The sequence below is a fragment of the Anser anser genome (genome assembly GCF_964211835.1).
Source record: "Anser anser genome assembly, chromosome: 9".
Lineage (NCBI taxonomy): Eukaryota > Metazoa > Chordata > Aves > Anseriformes > Anatidae > Anser > Anser anser.
The window spans coordinates 17862271-17874852 of record NC_139729.1 but is presented as its reverse complement, the minus strand read 5'-3'; the positions used below and the strand labels follow the sequence as shown (position 1 = coordinate 17874852).

General features: G+C 44.0%; 1 protein-coding gene across 10 annotated transcripts in view; it reads left to right on the top strand.

Moving 5' to 3' along the window:
- The window catches only part of LPP (LIM domain containing preferred translocation partner in lipoma), a 387509-nt gene that overhangs the window by 255181 nt on the left and 119746 nt on the right, over positions 1 to 12582 (top strand). For all 10 annotated transcript variants that reach the window (XM_083848027.1, XM_083848031.1, XM_083848023.1 and 7 more), the window contains one exon: positions 4 to 672. In XM_083848027.1, coding sequence (XP_083704153.1) covers positions 4 to 672 — 669 coding nt within the window. The remainder of the gene's footprint in view (positions 1 to 3; positions 673 to 12582) is intronic.

Below are 12582 nucleotides of genomic sequence, written 5' to 3'. Positions count from 1 at the left end.
TAGGGCTCCGGGACCTCCAGCAGCTCTGCTGCCACCGCCCCGTCCGTGTCCACCCCCGTCACCGGCCACAAGCGGATGATCATTCCCAACCAGCCTCCCCTCACCGCCACCAAGAAGTCCACCGCCAAGGGCCCGGGCCAGCCGGCTCCCATCCCGGTCACTCCTATCGGCACCCTGAAGCCGCAGCCGGTACCGGCCTCCTACACCACGGCCTCCACGCCCAGCCGCCCGACCTTCAACGTCCAGGTGAGGACAGCGCAGCCCAGCCCTCACTACCAGCCGCCCGGCCCGCAGCCCGCGCACTACGGCAGCATGGGGCCCGGCCAGCCCTACGCGGCCCCGCCGTCCCGCCCGCCCGGCGCCCCGCAGTACGGCTCGCCACAGCCCCGCGGGCCCGACTACGGCTACGCCCCGCCGCCCGCCCGGCCCTTGGAGCCCAGCTATGGCTACGCGCCGCAGCAGGGCCGGTACCAGGACCCGTACTATGGCGGGTACGGGGGGAGGAACGGCTCCGAAGCGCCCTACATGCCGCAGAGCACATGGAAGGTTGAGCCGGCGTATCCCGCCGGTAACACCGTGGGTCAGGCTCCTCCCGGGCTGTACCAGCCGCCCGGTACGAAGAAGACCTACATCACCGACCCAGTGATGGCCCCGCAGCCGCTGCAGCAAAAGGTAGGAGACGCCAGCGCTCACAGGCTTCTGTGGGGGAGTGCAGAGGGCCCTGGGACCCTTCCACATAAGCAGCATGTAGGTTTAAATGGCTCTGCCTGCACCATGTGCCCCAAGCAGCAGAGTGGCCACAGCTCAAGCTCCTCTTCCCAGGAGGTCAGGGCTGCAGGCACGTTAGCTCTGGCAGCAGGGACTCAGCTTCTTGCCTCCTCTGCCCCTTGTCTCCACACCCCACATCAATGGGAGGAAAATAAGGAGGAATACAGAAAGGAGTCTCCCTCCACGGGGCTTCCAAAAAGCTGGAAACAGGGAACTCTCATCTGGTTCGAAAATAGGCTTTTGGGGGCTTAGGACTTGTGTCAGCATGGAAGGGTGAGGCAGCCTCGCGTGCAGAGGCTCAGCCTTAGTTGCAGGAGCTCACCCTGCGGGGCGGGAGGGAGCTACGTCCCTGCAACATGCCCCTACACGATAAGCTCGTAGGCAATACGTCTGTATGGCGTTAGTGCCATAGACTTTCCTTCCGGGCTCTCCCAGGATCAAACGAGAGGTTGGGTGTCAACATCTCGTCTTACGGGTGCTTATGGACATCTTTGGTTCACCAGAGAAATAGTTCCTCTTCTTACGCAGATGGGAGGTACAAAAGACACTGTTTTTGATTGTGGTTCAGAGCGATTCCGGAGGTTGACCTCTTGTGTGTCGCTGTTTAAAAATCACATATTGCTGAAACCACATGGAAATGAGTTCCCACACAGTGCTGCGGGCTCTCTGACTTTCCTCTCAGGTGGTGGCAGGGCGAGTGGCATCCAGCCACTTTAGCCTGTGCCCGGGCCTCATAAAGCAAAGCTGATTGGAAACAGAAAGTTAAGCTGATCTGCTTGTTTTCTTTGTCCAAATTTCAACCCTGACCAACCCTTGTCACTTTTGCTGGCGGCCATCTCTAATGTGGCTCCGGGGGCATGGGGGGACTTGAGCTTTGTGCGGTCCTTGTATATGACGGGCTTAAGTTCCACTGAGGGGCGAGGACTGCCATGCCCAGGCAGGGAGGTGGTGAACCCATCGCTGGCCGGGGCCCCCCTAGCTGCTCTCAGCACGCCCCTGCTCTCCAGCCTGTGACTGCTCACAGAGAAAAGGTTAAAAGCTTCTGACACGTAAGAAAAAGTCTGTCCTTTGGCATTTCCCTCACTAGAAGCGTACAGTCTGTTTTTCCCTGGATTCCAGATTTTCTGACAGTGGGAACTTGTGAAGGCAAAGATGTTTCTTGGGCAGTATACAGAGGGCAATAAATAAATAACTCCTTGGAATATTATTTACTAGCAGTTAATAAACTGCTTTTTCTTTTTCCTCTTTTTTTCCCCTTTCCTCACCAAGAAGCTAGGAGTGGGGAGAGAAGCAATAAACTCAGCTCTGCAGGTGCCTGGTATAGAGCTTAGATTGGAAAGTAGCGAAGGGTACAAAATTTGCACATAGCCTTAACTGGTGGAAATTGGTGTGGAGTCACTGAGGAAATGCTGAGGTATGGCAGATACATATTTAGACTTTTAAAGATACAAGTAGGCCTATATATATAAAAAATTAAAAACTTTAATTCAGTCAGCATCTCTATGGAAACGCAAATCATCTTGAACCACAAACAGCACAAGCCTGTTAGTCTCATTTGCATTACAAAGCTGGAGGGACAATTTAATTTAGCTCAAGTTTGGGGTTTCACGTATGCATAAATATATATTTTTATATATTTACATATGTGTTTGTGTGTGTGCACGTGGCATTTGCAAATACACATACAGAAATATTTTGTATATATCTATATAGAAATGATTTCCGTTCTCCGGCAAAACAGACCATGATCCGCTTGGTGATAAATTCTTCTAGAATATACTTTATCTTCTAGCCTGCTAAATATCGGCATTATTGCCTATTTCACCTTTGAACTTACATCTGTTCTCTGACATACTGGTGGCAGACTGCTTGATTGCTGCTTCGTAAGGTGTACCGTTTAATTGGTGAAGAACCGAAGAAGATCTTGCAGTCTAACAGGAAATGGTCAGTAATAAAACATCGTGTGCTTTGCCAACGAAGCAGTGTTGTCCAGTTTTGCTAAATGTTCTCTTCCTTTGCAGTCTAACTCATTCATAAAATCAACTTCTGGAATGATTTTATTTAAAGGGATAAAGTGAAAGGCTATTAGTTAGTGCCAGATTTCTGATAGAGAGCTGTCACCGTAATTCTACTTGTTGGCTGCAACGTGAATTGTAGTATATTTTTATACACAGAACTGGCTTCTGCGTTTCGTTGTGTTTTGTTTTTTCAAGGTTAGTTTGAGGCCTTTCAGTTAAGGAGAATGATTTGAGAAGACAAGGGTAAGAAACAGGCATTGATACCTATCACTTAAAATGCAAGATATAGAATACTTCCTAAATGTATTCATAAAAGTGCATTCTGAATTTTGAACACACTTTGTGTGGAAAATATTAAGGATGTCTTAACAAATCAATCTCAGACTAGCAATTCATGGTCCTTAATTCTAATACATACCATGAACTGTCACTGTGACAGCTGAAATTTTCAGTCAGTTCGTTTAGGGTTTTTAATGGGTAAAAAAACCACCATGGTTTATATTTTGCATTCTGGTTACGAAGAGGTTGACAGTACTGTGGTTCTATGTTTATCGCTGTGTGCTAATCATGTTGAAGTCGCCGCTGATCCAAAATAAATCTGGATTGGTATGGGAACAGCAAATAATCTGTACGGGCTCTTAAAGCCTGCTGAGAACAATGAGTTTTACTCACACACAACTGGTGCATTCTGTCCTTGGGCCAGTTATGGAAGTGAGAGTGGTGCATGTGAAACCTCTGTGCAGTTTAGTCTTTTGTAGCACTCTATGTAGCATTAGTGTCCAAGTCCTAGTTAGGAAATGAACTAGTAGAGTGCGTGTCCTCATTTAAACCTTCATGTGCTTCAGGGGTATCCCCGGCCAAAAATCTCAGTAGCTTTCTCTTCTTAGCTGAAGGTAGTAGGGATCTCTGTGTGAGCAGCAGGGGGGTTGTCACAAGACCATCACAGAGATGTGTGAAATGACCAGCTGCCTTCATGCCTGTTGCCAATGGTACTGTGTCCTCGCAGACCAAGTCCAAGTCTGAAGCCTCTTTCTTAACTTCTCCCTTCCCAAAGGTCAGAGAGCACAAGACCAGAGTGACTCATTAGGTATGCTGATTTTTGACACCAAGATGTCTGTCCACAGTAGGAAAAAAAGAATGGCAAAGCCAGTTTCTGACATGGAGAATTCCTGCAAGTTTGCCCTGTGGCCAAAATAGAGTTGAAGAAACTACCACCACTGACCGACACAGCTATCATCAAATATTTCTGTGCTGAACTGGTTGACTCACCAAATACCCTTGTCACGCTCTCATATCTTCAAATAACTCTAGGTCCTTTCATTTTGGTTATGTTTGAGTGTTTTTGAGATACTATTGCATATCTCCAAGGGGTCAGGAGAAGATACGCTATGGGTTTTGACCTTGTTGGCATCCATTGTAGCTCTCATTCTGTCTCATCGCTTCAGTCCTACAAAGGCTCAGTCCCCCGTGGCCCTAACCTTTGCTATTTTTGTCTAATGACAGGAGCTATGGGCACCTGGGGCCTCAGTCCAAATGTTTAGCTTTGATAGTGTGTAGTTTGGCAGTTGGGGATCCTTTTTCTGCACTTAGATTTTAAGAATTTAGCAGGAGACAGAAAATTCTTCACACTTTCAGGGACCACACGTGGCAGCTGGTATGTAAGAGAGGTGGCAGCTGAAGGCACCCAGGAGGTCTGTCCTTCCTAGATCTTGGATCCCATGGGTTCTCCTTCCTCTTTCTGAATCAACTTATAGTCCTGAGAAACCACATTCCCTTCCAAAGGGATCTGCACATTTTCAGCTTCCAGACTGAGTGCACTTGAAATCACCTGAGGACAGCTTGTGGTTTTGGTCCAGAATGGTGGAAATCTCAACAAAAGCATCAATCTCTTCAGAGCAATCTGCTGATATGAGGAGGACAAAAGTGTTTTGTAGCTGTGATCTAGTACAGCATCCAAATCCACGCTCTTTTACCGCAAATTTGCAGTAATTTTCCTTTCGGTAGCTGTGTCTGTTCATGCCTGCTCCCATGGCACAAGTGTGTGAGTCCTCACGTGCTTAGCATCTGCTGGCCACAAGTCCCCTTGTCCCTGCTTGTGTACTTACAGGTGGCAGTGCGCGTGGAGCAGGACAACCACCCCAAACAGCCTCTCAGTGTTGTGCACCGTTGTAAGTGAGCACCGTGGAAATTAAATGGAAAGACAAAGGGAGATCGGGAGGTAAAATTAACGAGGCAGCTCATGCTTTTGGCATGGTTTAGGCAGTGGTGGCTGCTCACGATTAGCAGACCTCAACCACCGCATCCTTTCCGCACTGCTGGAGGTGGTGTTTCTTTGCTGCATGCTGCAACCAGCATTGACACGGTCTCATGAAACTTGCAGTACCCAAAAGAGGACTGTGACGGCTCGCTGTTTTCTCATTTTACACAGCTTTTGTCAGTTTTTCCACTGATTTAATACCTGCGATGGAGACATTCACTTGGAAGTTTCATCTTTGCCTCAGAAACATCTGCTCACCAGTGTCCTTTGCTATGACTGATGCACTTCTCTTGTACTGGTTTAATAATTTTTACAGTCTGCTATCACTCACATAAAATAGATACCTCCGGCACTTGCGTTTGAACTGAGACTAATGCTCTTGCTGTTTGCTGTTAATCTAGTGGCTAGGAATTTTTTGTTCTCTGCAGATGAGTAAATGCAATCTGCCAGATTTCCTCCTGCTGTCACAGGGATATAGTCTTTCTTAGCTTTGCTTTTTGCTGTGGAGAGAAGCAGGCAGCTTAGTGTCCACAGCCTGCCTCCCCCCAAGTGTCTTCTCCCCCAGAATCTCCCATCTGCACCCAAGTCAAAAGTCACACATCAAAAATTTCCATTGGATGGGATTCAGAGACAGTGTAAAATGATGGTTGAAGTCAGTTTTCTGACAACGTGAGCTAGTAATTGCCCATAGTTTTGCAATGCTAAAATAAATAATAGTAAAATTAAAAACGGTTATTTAAAATATTGCAGTCTGGAATTGAATGAATTAAAAGAGAAAGATATTGTAAAGTGAAATAAAAGGTGAAATTCCAAACTTCAGAATTGAATTTGTGATTTCAGTGTGACATTTCAATTTCAAAATTTCCAAATGAATATGCAAGTTCTACCCTGAGAATAGTAACAAATGTCAAAATGTTGACATTCTTCACAAAACAGTAATTCTGAGTTCTAACCAGCACTAGCTGTATATCAGCTGCTGACTCTGTCATTGCTTCTGGGTGGATTAAATTAAATGCTGTTGCTTCTGTTAAAATGAGGAGGAGGGGAAGAAGGCAGTGGTGTCTAACGCTGCGATGAGAAGCTCAGAGCTGGGACTTGTTGGCACTCTGTGGCACTGAGAATGGTATCTTCCAATCAGAGATAATACAAATCTCTGCATCAAGATCTCTGCGCATTTCTTCAGAATTTTTAGGTGCAAAGGTATTGTCAAGAGTTGCAAAGAAATGTTTTCAGAACAGCTTGCTTCAGGAATCTGGCACGCTCTCTCTTATACCTTAAACTTTTGAAAGAGCCTAATTCGCACTGTAAAATGTGTTTACCACTCTTGTTTCAGAACTTTACAGTTAGTTCGTTGTATTATATTTTATTATTTAAGCACTGCATTTATTAGGAGGACTGGCTGATGACAGAGGAATTCATCGGATTTGTTTCTTAGGAATCACAGAGAAACAACAAGTTGCCAAACAGTTACCTTGAAGTTAAAGTTAACAGAGATCCTGTAGTTACAGAAGTAAGTCAGGTCAGCAAATACTGAGAAACCAGCTTAAATTTACAACTTCGGGACGCAGGTTTTTCAGTTTCAGCCTTTATTCAGCCACACTGGGTTAGTAATAAAAGAGGAATAATTGAGAAAGAGGCTTTTGGTGTAATACGTGGATGTTCTTTCTTGCTCCTTCTTAAAATAAGCTGAGGACAATGCCTCCATACATGATAAGGAATGGGGCAACCCTGAAGTTAATTAAGGGCTCTGTTTGTGTGCTGTTTAACTCTTGATAACCAAATGTCTGCATTGACAGATGCCGTCAGGTTGTGTTACACTCTCATGGGTAATGATTTTTTATCTGTGGACATAAAATATAGTCAGCATGTATTTACCTATGGATGAGAAGAAACCTCTAACGGGGAGGCTGTCTGGTTTGCAGGAATTGGTGCTTGTCTGAACCATGGGGCCATCTGAGCTTGGGTCTCTGGTGGATGGCATGGTCTGAGGCATGATGAGGCAAGGACAGTTGGACTTGAGCTGTTGGTTTACAGTTTTCAGTTCAAAAAGCAGCACCCATACAAGTGAGTACCACTTAAGTAATTCACAGTCATACTGTGGCTGTTGTATGTGATGGTGATGCCTGATTATTGGAAGAGCTGATTGTTTCTGTTTTAAAATGCAATTGAGTCCAACCACACTGTAATTCTTCCAAAACCAAGGTGCTGAAGCACGTGGTGAAGCTGTGCATCTATCAAATAATCTGTGTTATCAAGATGATTGCTAGGACATGAAGTTAGGACGTGAATGAGTAAGGTAACTTGCCCAGCCTTAGGCGATAAACCAGTAGGAGAGCTGGGGAGAAAGAGTAGATGTGGAGCATCTCAGTATTGCTGGATGGCTCTTCTGCTTGAGGCGAGAAGGGCTCTGGCTCTGTTGGTTTGAAACTCGGCTTACAACCTGGTGGTAATGCCGGTGTTTTGGCAAGCAACTGCCCAGTTCATAGTGATGCTTTGGCTAATGTGGTATTTTGGTTATGTCATTCAGGGTGGATCGCGCATACTGGGGTGACTTCCCCACTGATTTCCGTGAAACATGTTTGTGGTCTCAATCCAGTTCTTAATGGAGTGTGCACACATTATCATAGTAATGGCTTATTACCAAAGCACCAATCTTGTGCAGGGAGCTGTGCACAATTCAAAAGATTATTCGTTTCTCCATTGATAGCTGTGGTTGTCTACAGGTAGGCTCTTGGGCCTAGTCCTTCTGTGAGCAGGCAAGGTAGAAAATGGTCATGGTGCACAGTGAGAAGTGCAAGTCATGTGGGATCTCCCTTAAGATAGATGCTCAGTTATAAAGAGTAGAGAATAGTCTATACTGGATGCTGATATAGTATTTCTTCCTCCAAGAGTAATGGTAAGAAATAATTGATAATATATGGGTACGTTTACTGATCGTAAATGTTCTGATATTAAACTTTCTTAGGCACCCAAATAATGGGCTTCCTGTTTAGATTTACCTCTGGATAAATGTAAAGAAATGCAATATATTAAGTGAAATATCAGCCTTTGGGGAAAAAAAAAGGTTTCCTATCACCAGCTGAAAGAACTCCTGCAAGGCAAACAGAATTTGCAATTACACTGACAGTTTTGTTCTTAAAATGAAAATAATAGTGAATTATAAAGTTGTAAAATTGTTTTCACAATAATATTTTGCTTTTATAACTCATACTATTTCACTTAGTAGCTGCCTGGCTCCAGTGCAAGTTACATAACGTGATGTTATGAATATGGTGCCTCAACTTTTTGTCCAGGGAATTAATTTAAGGGCTCTAAACTTTCCAATCGCATTTTTTCTTTGTTCCAAACACAGTGTATTCTCTGCTTGAAAAAATATCAGACAAACTCTGTCTTGCTTGTTGCAGAATACTATTCATATGCCTTCACACTAATAGGGCAGTTACTCAGTTTTGCATGGATCCTCAAAATAGTCCAGAGTGAAATGTGCTGTCTGAAGTCAGCTACATGAAACAAATTAGAAGAGCGGAGCTGCTGTGTGTTAGGTGATCAATCTAGCATTAGCAAGGATTTTCCACCGTGTGGTTTAGCACCAGCACAGACAGATGAATTATTATTACTGTCAGAATCGTTCCCCCCCCACCCCGATTAAAGCTTTTTCTAAACAAACAAAATTTCCTCAAATGAATTGGCAGTAACTTAGACTGACATATTAGGATTACTTTAGTCATCAGGAAAATGGAACCACACCTGGGCTGTAATAGAGCAAATTAGACATAATCATTTTCATCCCGTTATTTCCTAGTTAGGCTGTATTTTACCCTCACCTGAAGGATATTCTTTTTCAGGTGTTTCCTCCAGCTTTGTGAGAACTGGTGGCTCATTAAGTGAATCACCTCCTTTTCTGTTGTTGCTGTGGGAGCCTGAAAGGAAAACTCGTGGCTTTTTCAGGGCAAAAACTGCATAAATGACCAGGGAAGCTCCCGCTGTGTGTTTGCCACTGATGGATTCCTTCTAGGCTGTCACCAGGAGGCTGGGAAGGGTATTTTCCAGTCCTAGTCTGACTGCAGAAGAAGTCTCTTGTGAAGTGCCCTGAGAATGTGTACTCTTGCAAAGCTGAGTTTCATGAGTATCTTGCAGACTTAAAGTCTCAGGTGATTACCATGGTCCCCTGGTCTGATGATCAGCATCACAGAGGTGCTCTCTCGCACCTCCTTCTCCAGACTCTTCTGTTTCCTTTGCAGCATCAAAGCCCTTTCTCTCTCCTGTTAAGCAACACTTACTTGTGACCTGTCTTCCCCCAGGCTGCAAACCAAGCGTATGCTTTAGAAATGCATCAATTCTTGCACTGCCTCATCTTGCACTTCAGTTAAAACTTTCTCCTAAACCCATTCCCTTAACTGCATGTACCCAAATTTAGATTTTTCACAACTTCTACGTGTTTCCACATCATTTTCCATGAGGTTGCGTGTCCCCAGGGTTTAAGCTTAAAACTGGGGCTTTGCCATTGTTGAATTTCCAGATGAGTGAGAAAGAGGTGGGTGATTCTGTCCAGGAGATTTTTAGTATAAAGAAACAACGGAGTTATATTGCAGGCAAATATGGCCCTGGAGGTAACAGAGGGTGTTGGAAATGCATGTCCTTGTGTTTGTGTCTTTGTCAGATTTCTCACCAATAATAGGCCCAAACCCAGTTTTGAAATCTGAATTCAACATCCCACCTACCTTTCTTTACCCTTTCTCTATCAGGTCACCTTCTGCTGAATAAGTACAGCGCAGCAATTAAAACCATATGTGTAATTAAAAGAAGTTCAGCATAAATTTAAACATCGTGAAGATAAGAAAGGTAAAAGGATAAAGACAACTGGAAGCTCCGTTCTGTGTGACCTGCTTTTGAATAAACAACATTATATTCCACAGTCAATTATCCAAAAAGTACAATGTGTTCTGCTGCCAAAAAAAGGTTGTCAGATAGAAGTGGTTAGTCAAAAGGACACATGCAGTGGAGTGAACATTAGTCTATTGTACTCAGTATAATATTATACAAACAGGGCTGGTTTGTTGCTGGCATTTGTGTTTGGTTTTTGTTGTTGTTGTTTTTTTTTAATTTTTGACCACAGACAAGATTATGCAGCTTTTTAATATTATTTCATAAACATCTAATTGCAGGCTTCAGCAAGAGGTGCAAGCATTGCTAGGGAAATCAAATAAGGTATGCTCTGTGCCGCCCAATAATAAGGCTTCCAATACAAAAGTGGAAAAACAAGTCATTAGTTACAACCATCGAACGGAAGAGGTCTAATGGGAGCCACAGGATAAACATTCCATTTTATTATGTCTTCGTTATATGTTTTGCAAGACTCCGTGGTTATAAATTAAAATTGCTTTTTGCAGCAGTGGCTGTAAAAAGTTCAAAATCTGTGAATGTACCTATTATTTTTATTTATATCACAGCAGGCTGCTAGCAAAATTAACTTTTTTTCCTCCTGTTTGTTAGTTAAAAGATGGAAAATGCATACAAATGCATAGCTGAAGGCAGCACTCAAAAGTGCCATCCCCTTATTTTTTTTTTTGAAATCAAGATGGTATCAATTTAAAGTGAGATAAAAGGGAGGGGAACCAAACATCTCAGATGAAATGAACTGCTTCACCATTACACGACTGGGTAGTGTCTGGTGTTTGGTTATAAATTTAAATCAATGCTAGCAAAAACATCCAGACGTGTCCTTGGTCTGACAGATGAAACGGGGTCTATGCTTGAGACCCAGCTCGCTGACGAAGCAGAAGACTTTCCAGTGCTCCTCTGCAGTCGAATTCGCAGTCTTGAAGACCCTGATTACCAGCAGGAGAATCAGTGGCAGGACAGGGTTTTCCCATGCTGTCTGCTGCCTTCTGAGCAGGCTGGAGACGTGCTGCAGTGTGAGGGAATTGTACAACCTCTGCCTCTCCACCCCATGCTCTTCTCTGAACCTTCCAGCAAAACAATTAATTTGTTTGTTTTTTAATTCAGCTTTTGGAACTGATTGCCTCAAGGTAACAGGCAGAGCAAGCGATTTGTGGAATGGAGGTTTGTGGTCTTTGGAAACATCTGTTTCTCCTTTTAAGAAGGATACGAAGGATATGCTGTCATAAACCCTCATCAACCCTTCTGCTTCCACTTAGGAGTTAATTATTAACTGTGGGACCACAGGCAGCTGCTTCTCTTGAGGATGGCTGTCCCATACCTGGACAGTAGGTCGGTGGCTTTCACCTTGGAAATCCCAAGTGTCAGCAAATTACTTCTGAGCTGCACTTCCCGATCTATGAAAGCCTGTTGTCAGAAGCTTAAATTCACTATGCGGGGGCCTGCACTTCCAAGGGAGAGAAAAAATAATGGTATGCAAATTAAGTGGCTGAAAACCTCTGCCCTAGGGACTTTCCTACTCTTCCCCATTAGCATTCCCCACGGGCCGTTGAGGAGGCAAGCCAAGGTGGTCTCACTCGGGCAAGGAATTGCTGCTGTGGAGAGGGACGAGGCACGTGAGCATCCTTCTCCAGGGACTGGGCAAAAGGTGTCACCAGGCAAGGACCTCAGCTCATTGCTAGGACGGATCAAAGCAAAGCAAAAAATGAAACGTGTTTCTGAGTCTACGTAGTTCTTCTCCTGCTGCTCCCTAGTCATCACCATTATCATTTTGCTGGTGTTGCTTAATAATAGTTCTAAATATGAGATAATGCCAGGAAATCAATACCATGGGACCTAATTGGTTTTCTATCATCTGGAAATTAAAAAAAAAAAAGGAAAAAAAAGTATGTTTAGTGCTGAGGGACCTGTTTTAGAGTAGAAACCTGAATTTTTCTACACAAGCTGAGTTCCTGCAAACTTTGCCTCCCACTGTGCTGACAATTTCTGAGAAATTATTTTATTTCCCATTTTAGATGTTGGACAATGACTCAGTATGCCCTGGAAATACTATCATTCTAGCAATTTTCTCATGTGGTAGCTCAGCTTAATGTCAGAGAAATGGGTAGTTATGAGTCCAGACACTATACCGTCGGACTTAGGTTCTAAAAATACATGTTTGGTTAACTCGGAGTTGTCAACAACTTTTCTACTGTCACACATGCTAGAAGATGGAATAAGTGGCCTCATGCAATTCCAGGCACACTGTGGTCAGTAGAGGTATCTACAAAAAGCTAAATGCACTGGTGATGCAGATAAATGCCATGGCCACTTTTGCTGTGCTGTGAGCATGCCCTGCTGTATCAAAGTTTGGGGGCAGAAGCGTAAAGAGTTTACTAAGAAGAGCAACTGAGGAAACATGGGTCTAGATAGACCTTGCTAGAGTGCCTAAATTCTCAAATGTTTCATTTCTGGCTTTAGGCTAGGTAGTCGAAAATGTTTGCCTCTTAGTTTCCTCTGTAAATCAGGTATAATATTTGCCTCCTGTATCACAGTGGGGGTTTTGAAACTTGATTGTCTGCAAAGTAGTTTTAAAGTCTATAAATGCAAAGTATTATTCCTATTTTCTATGTGAAAGGGAATTGAAATCATGTGCAGAGC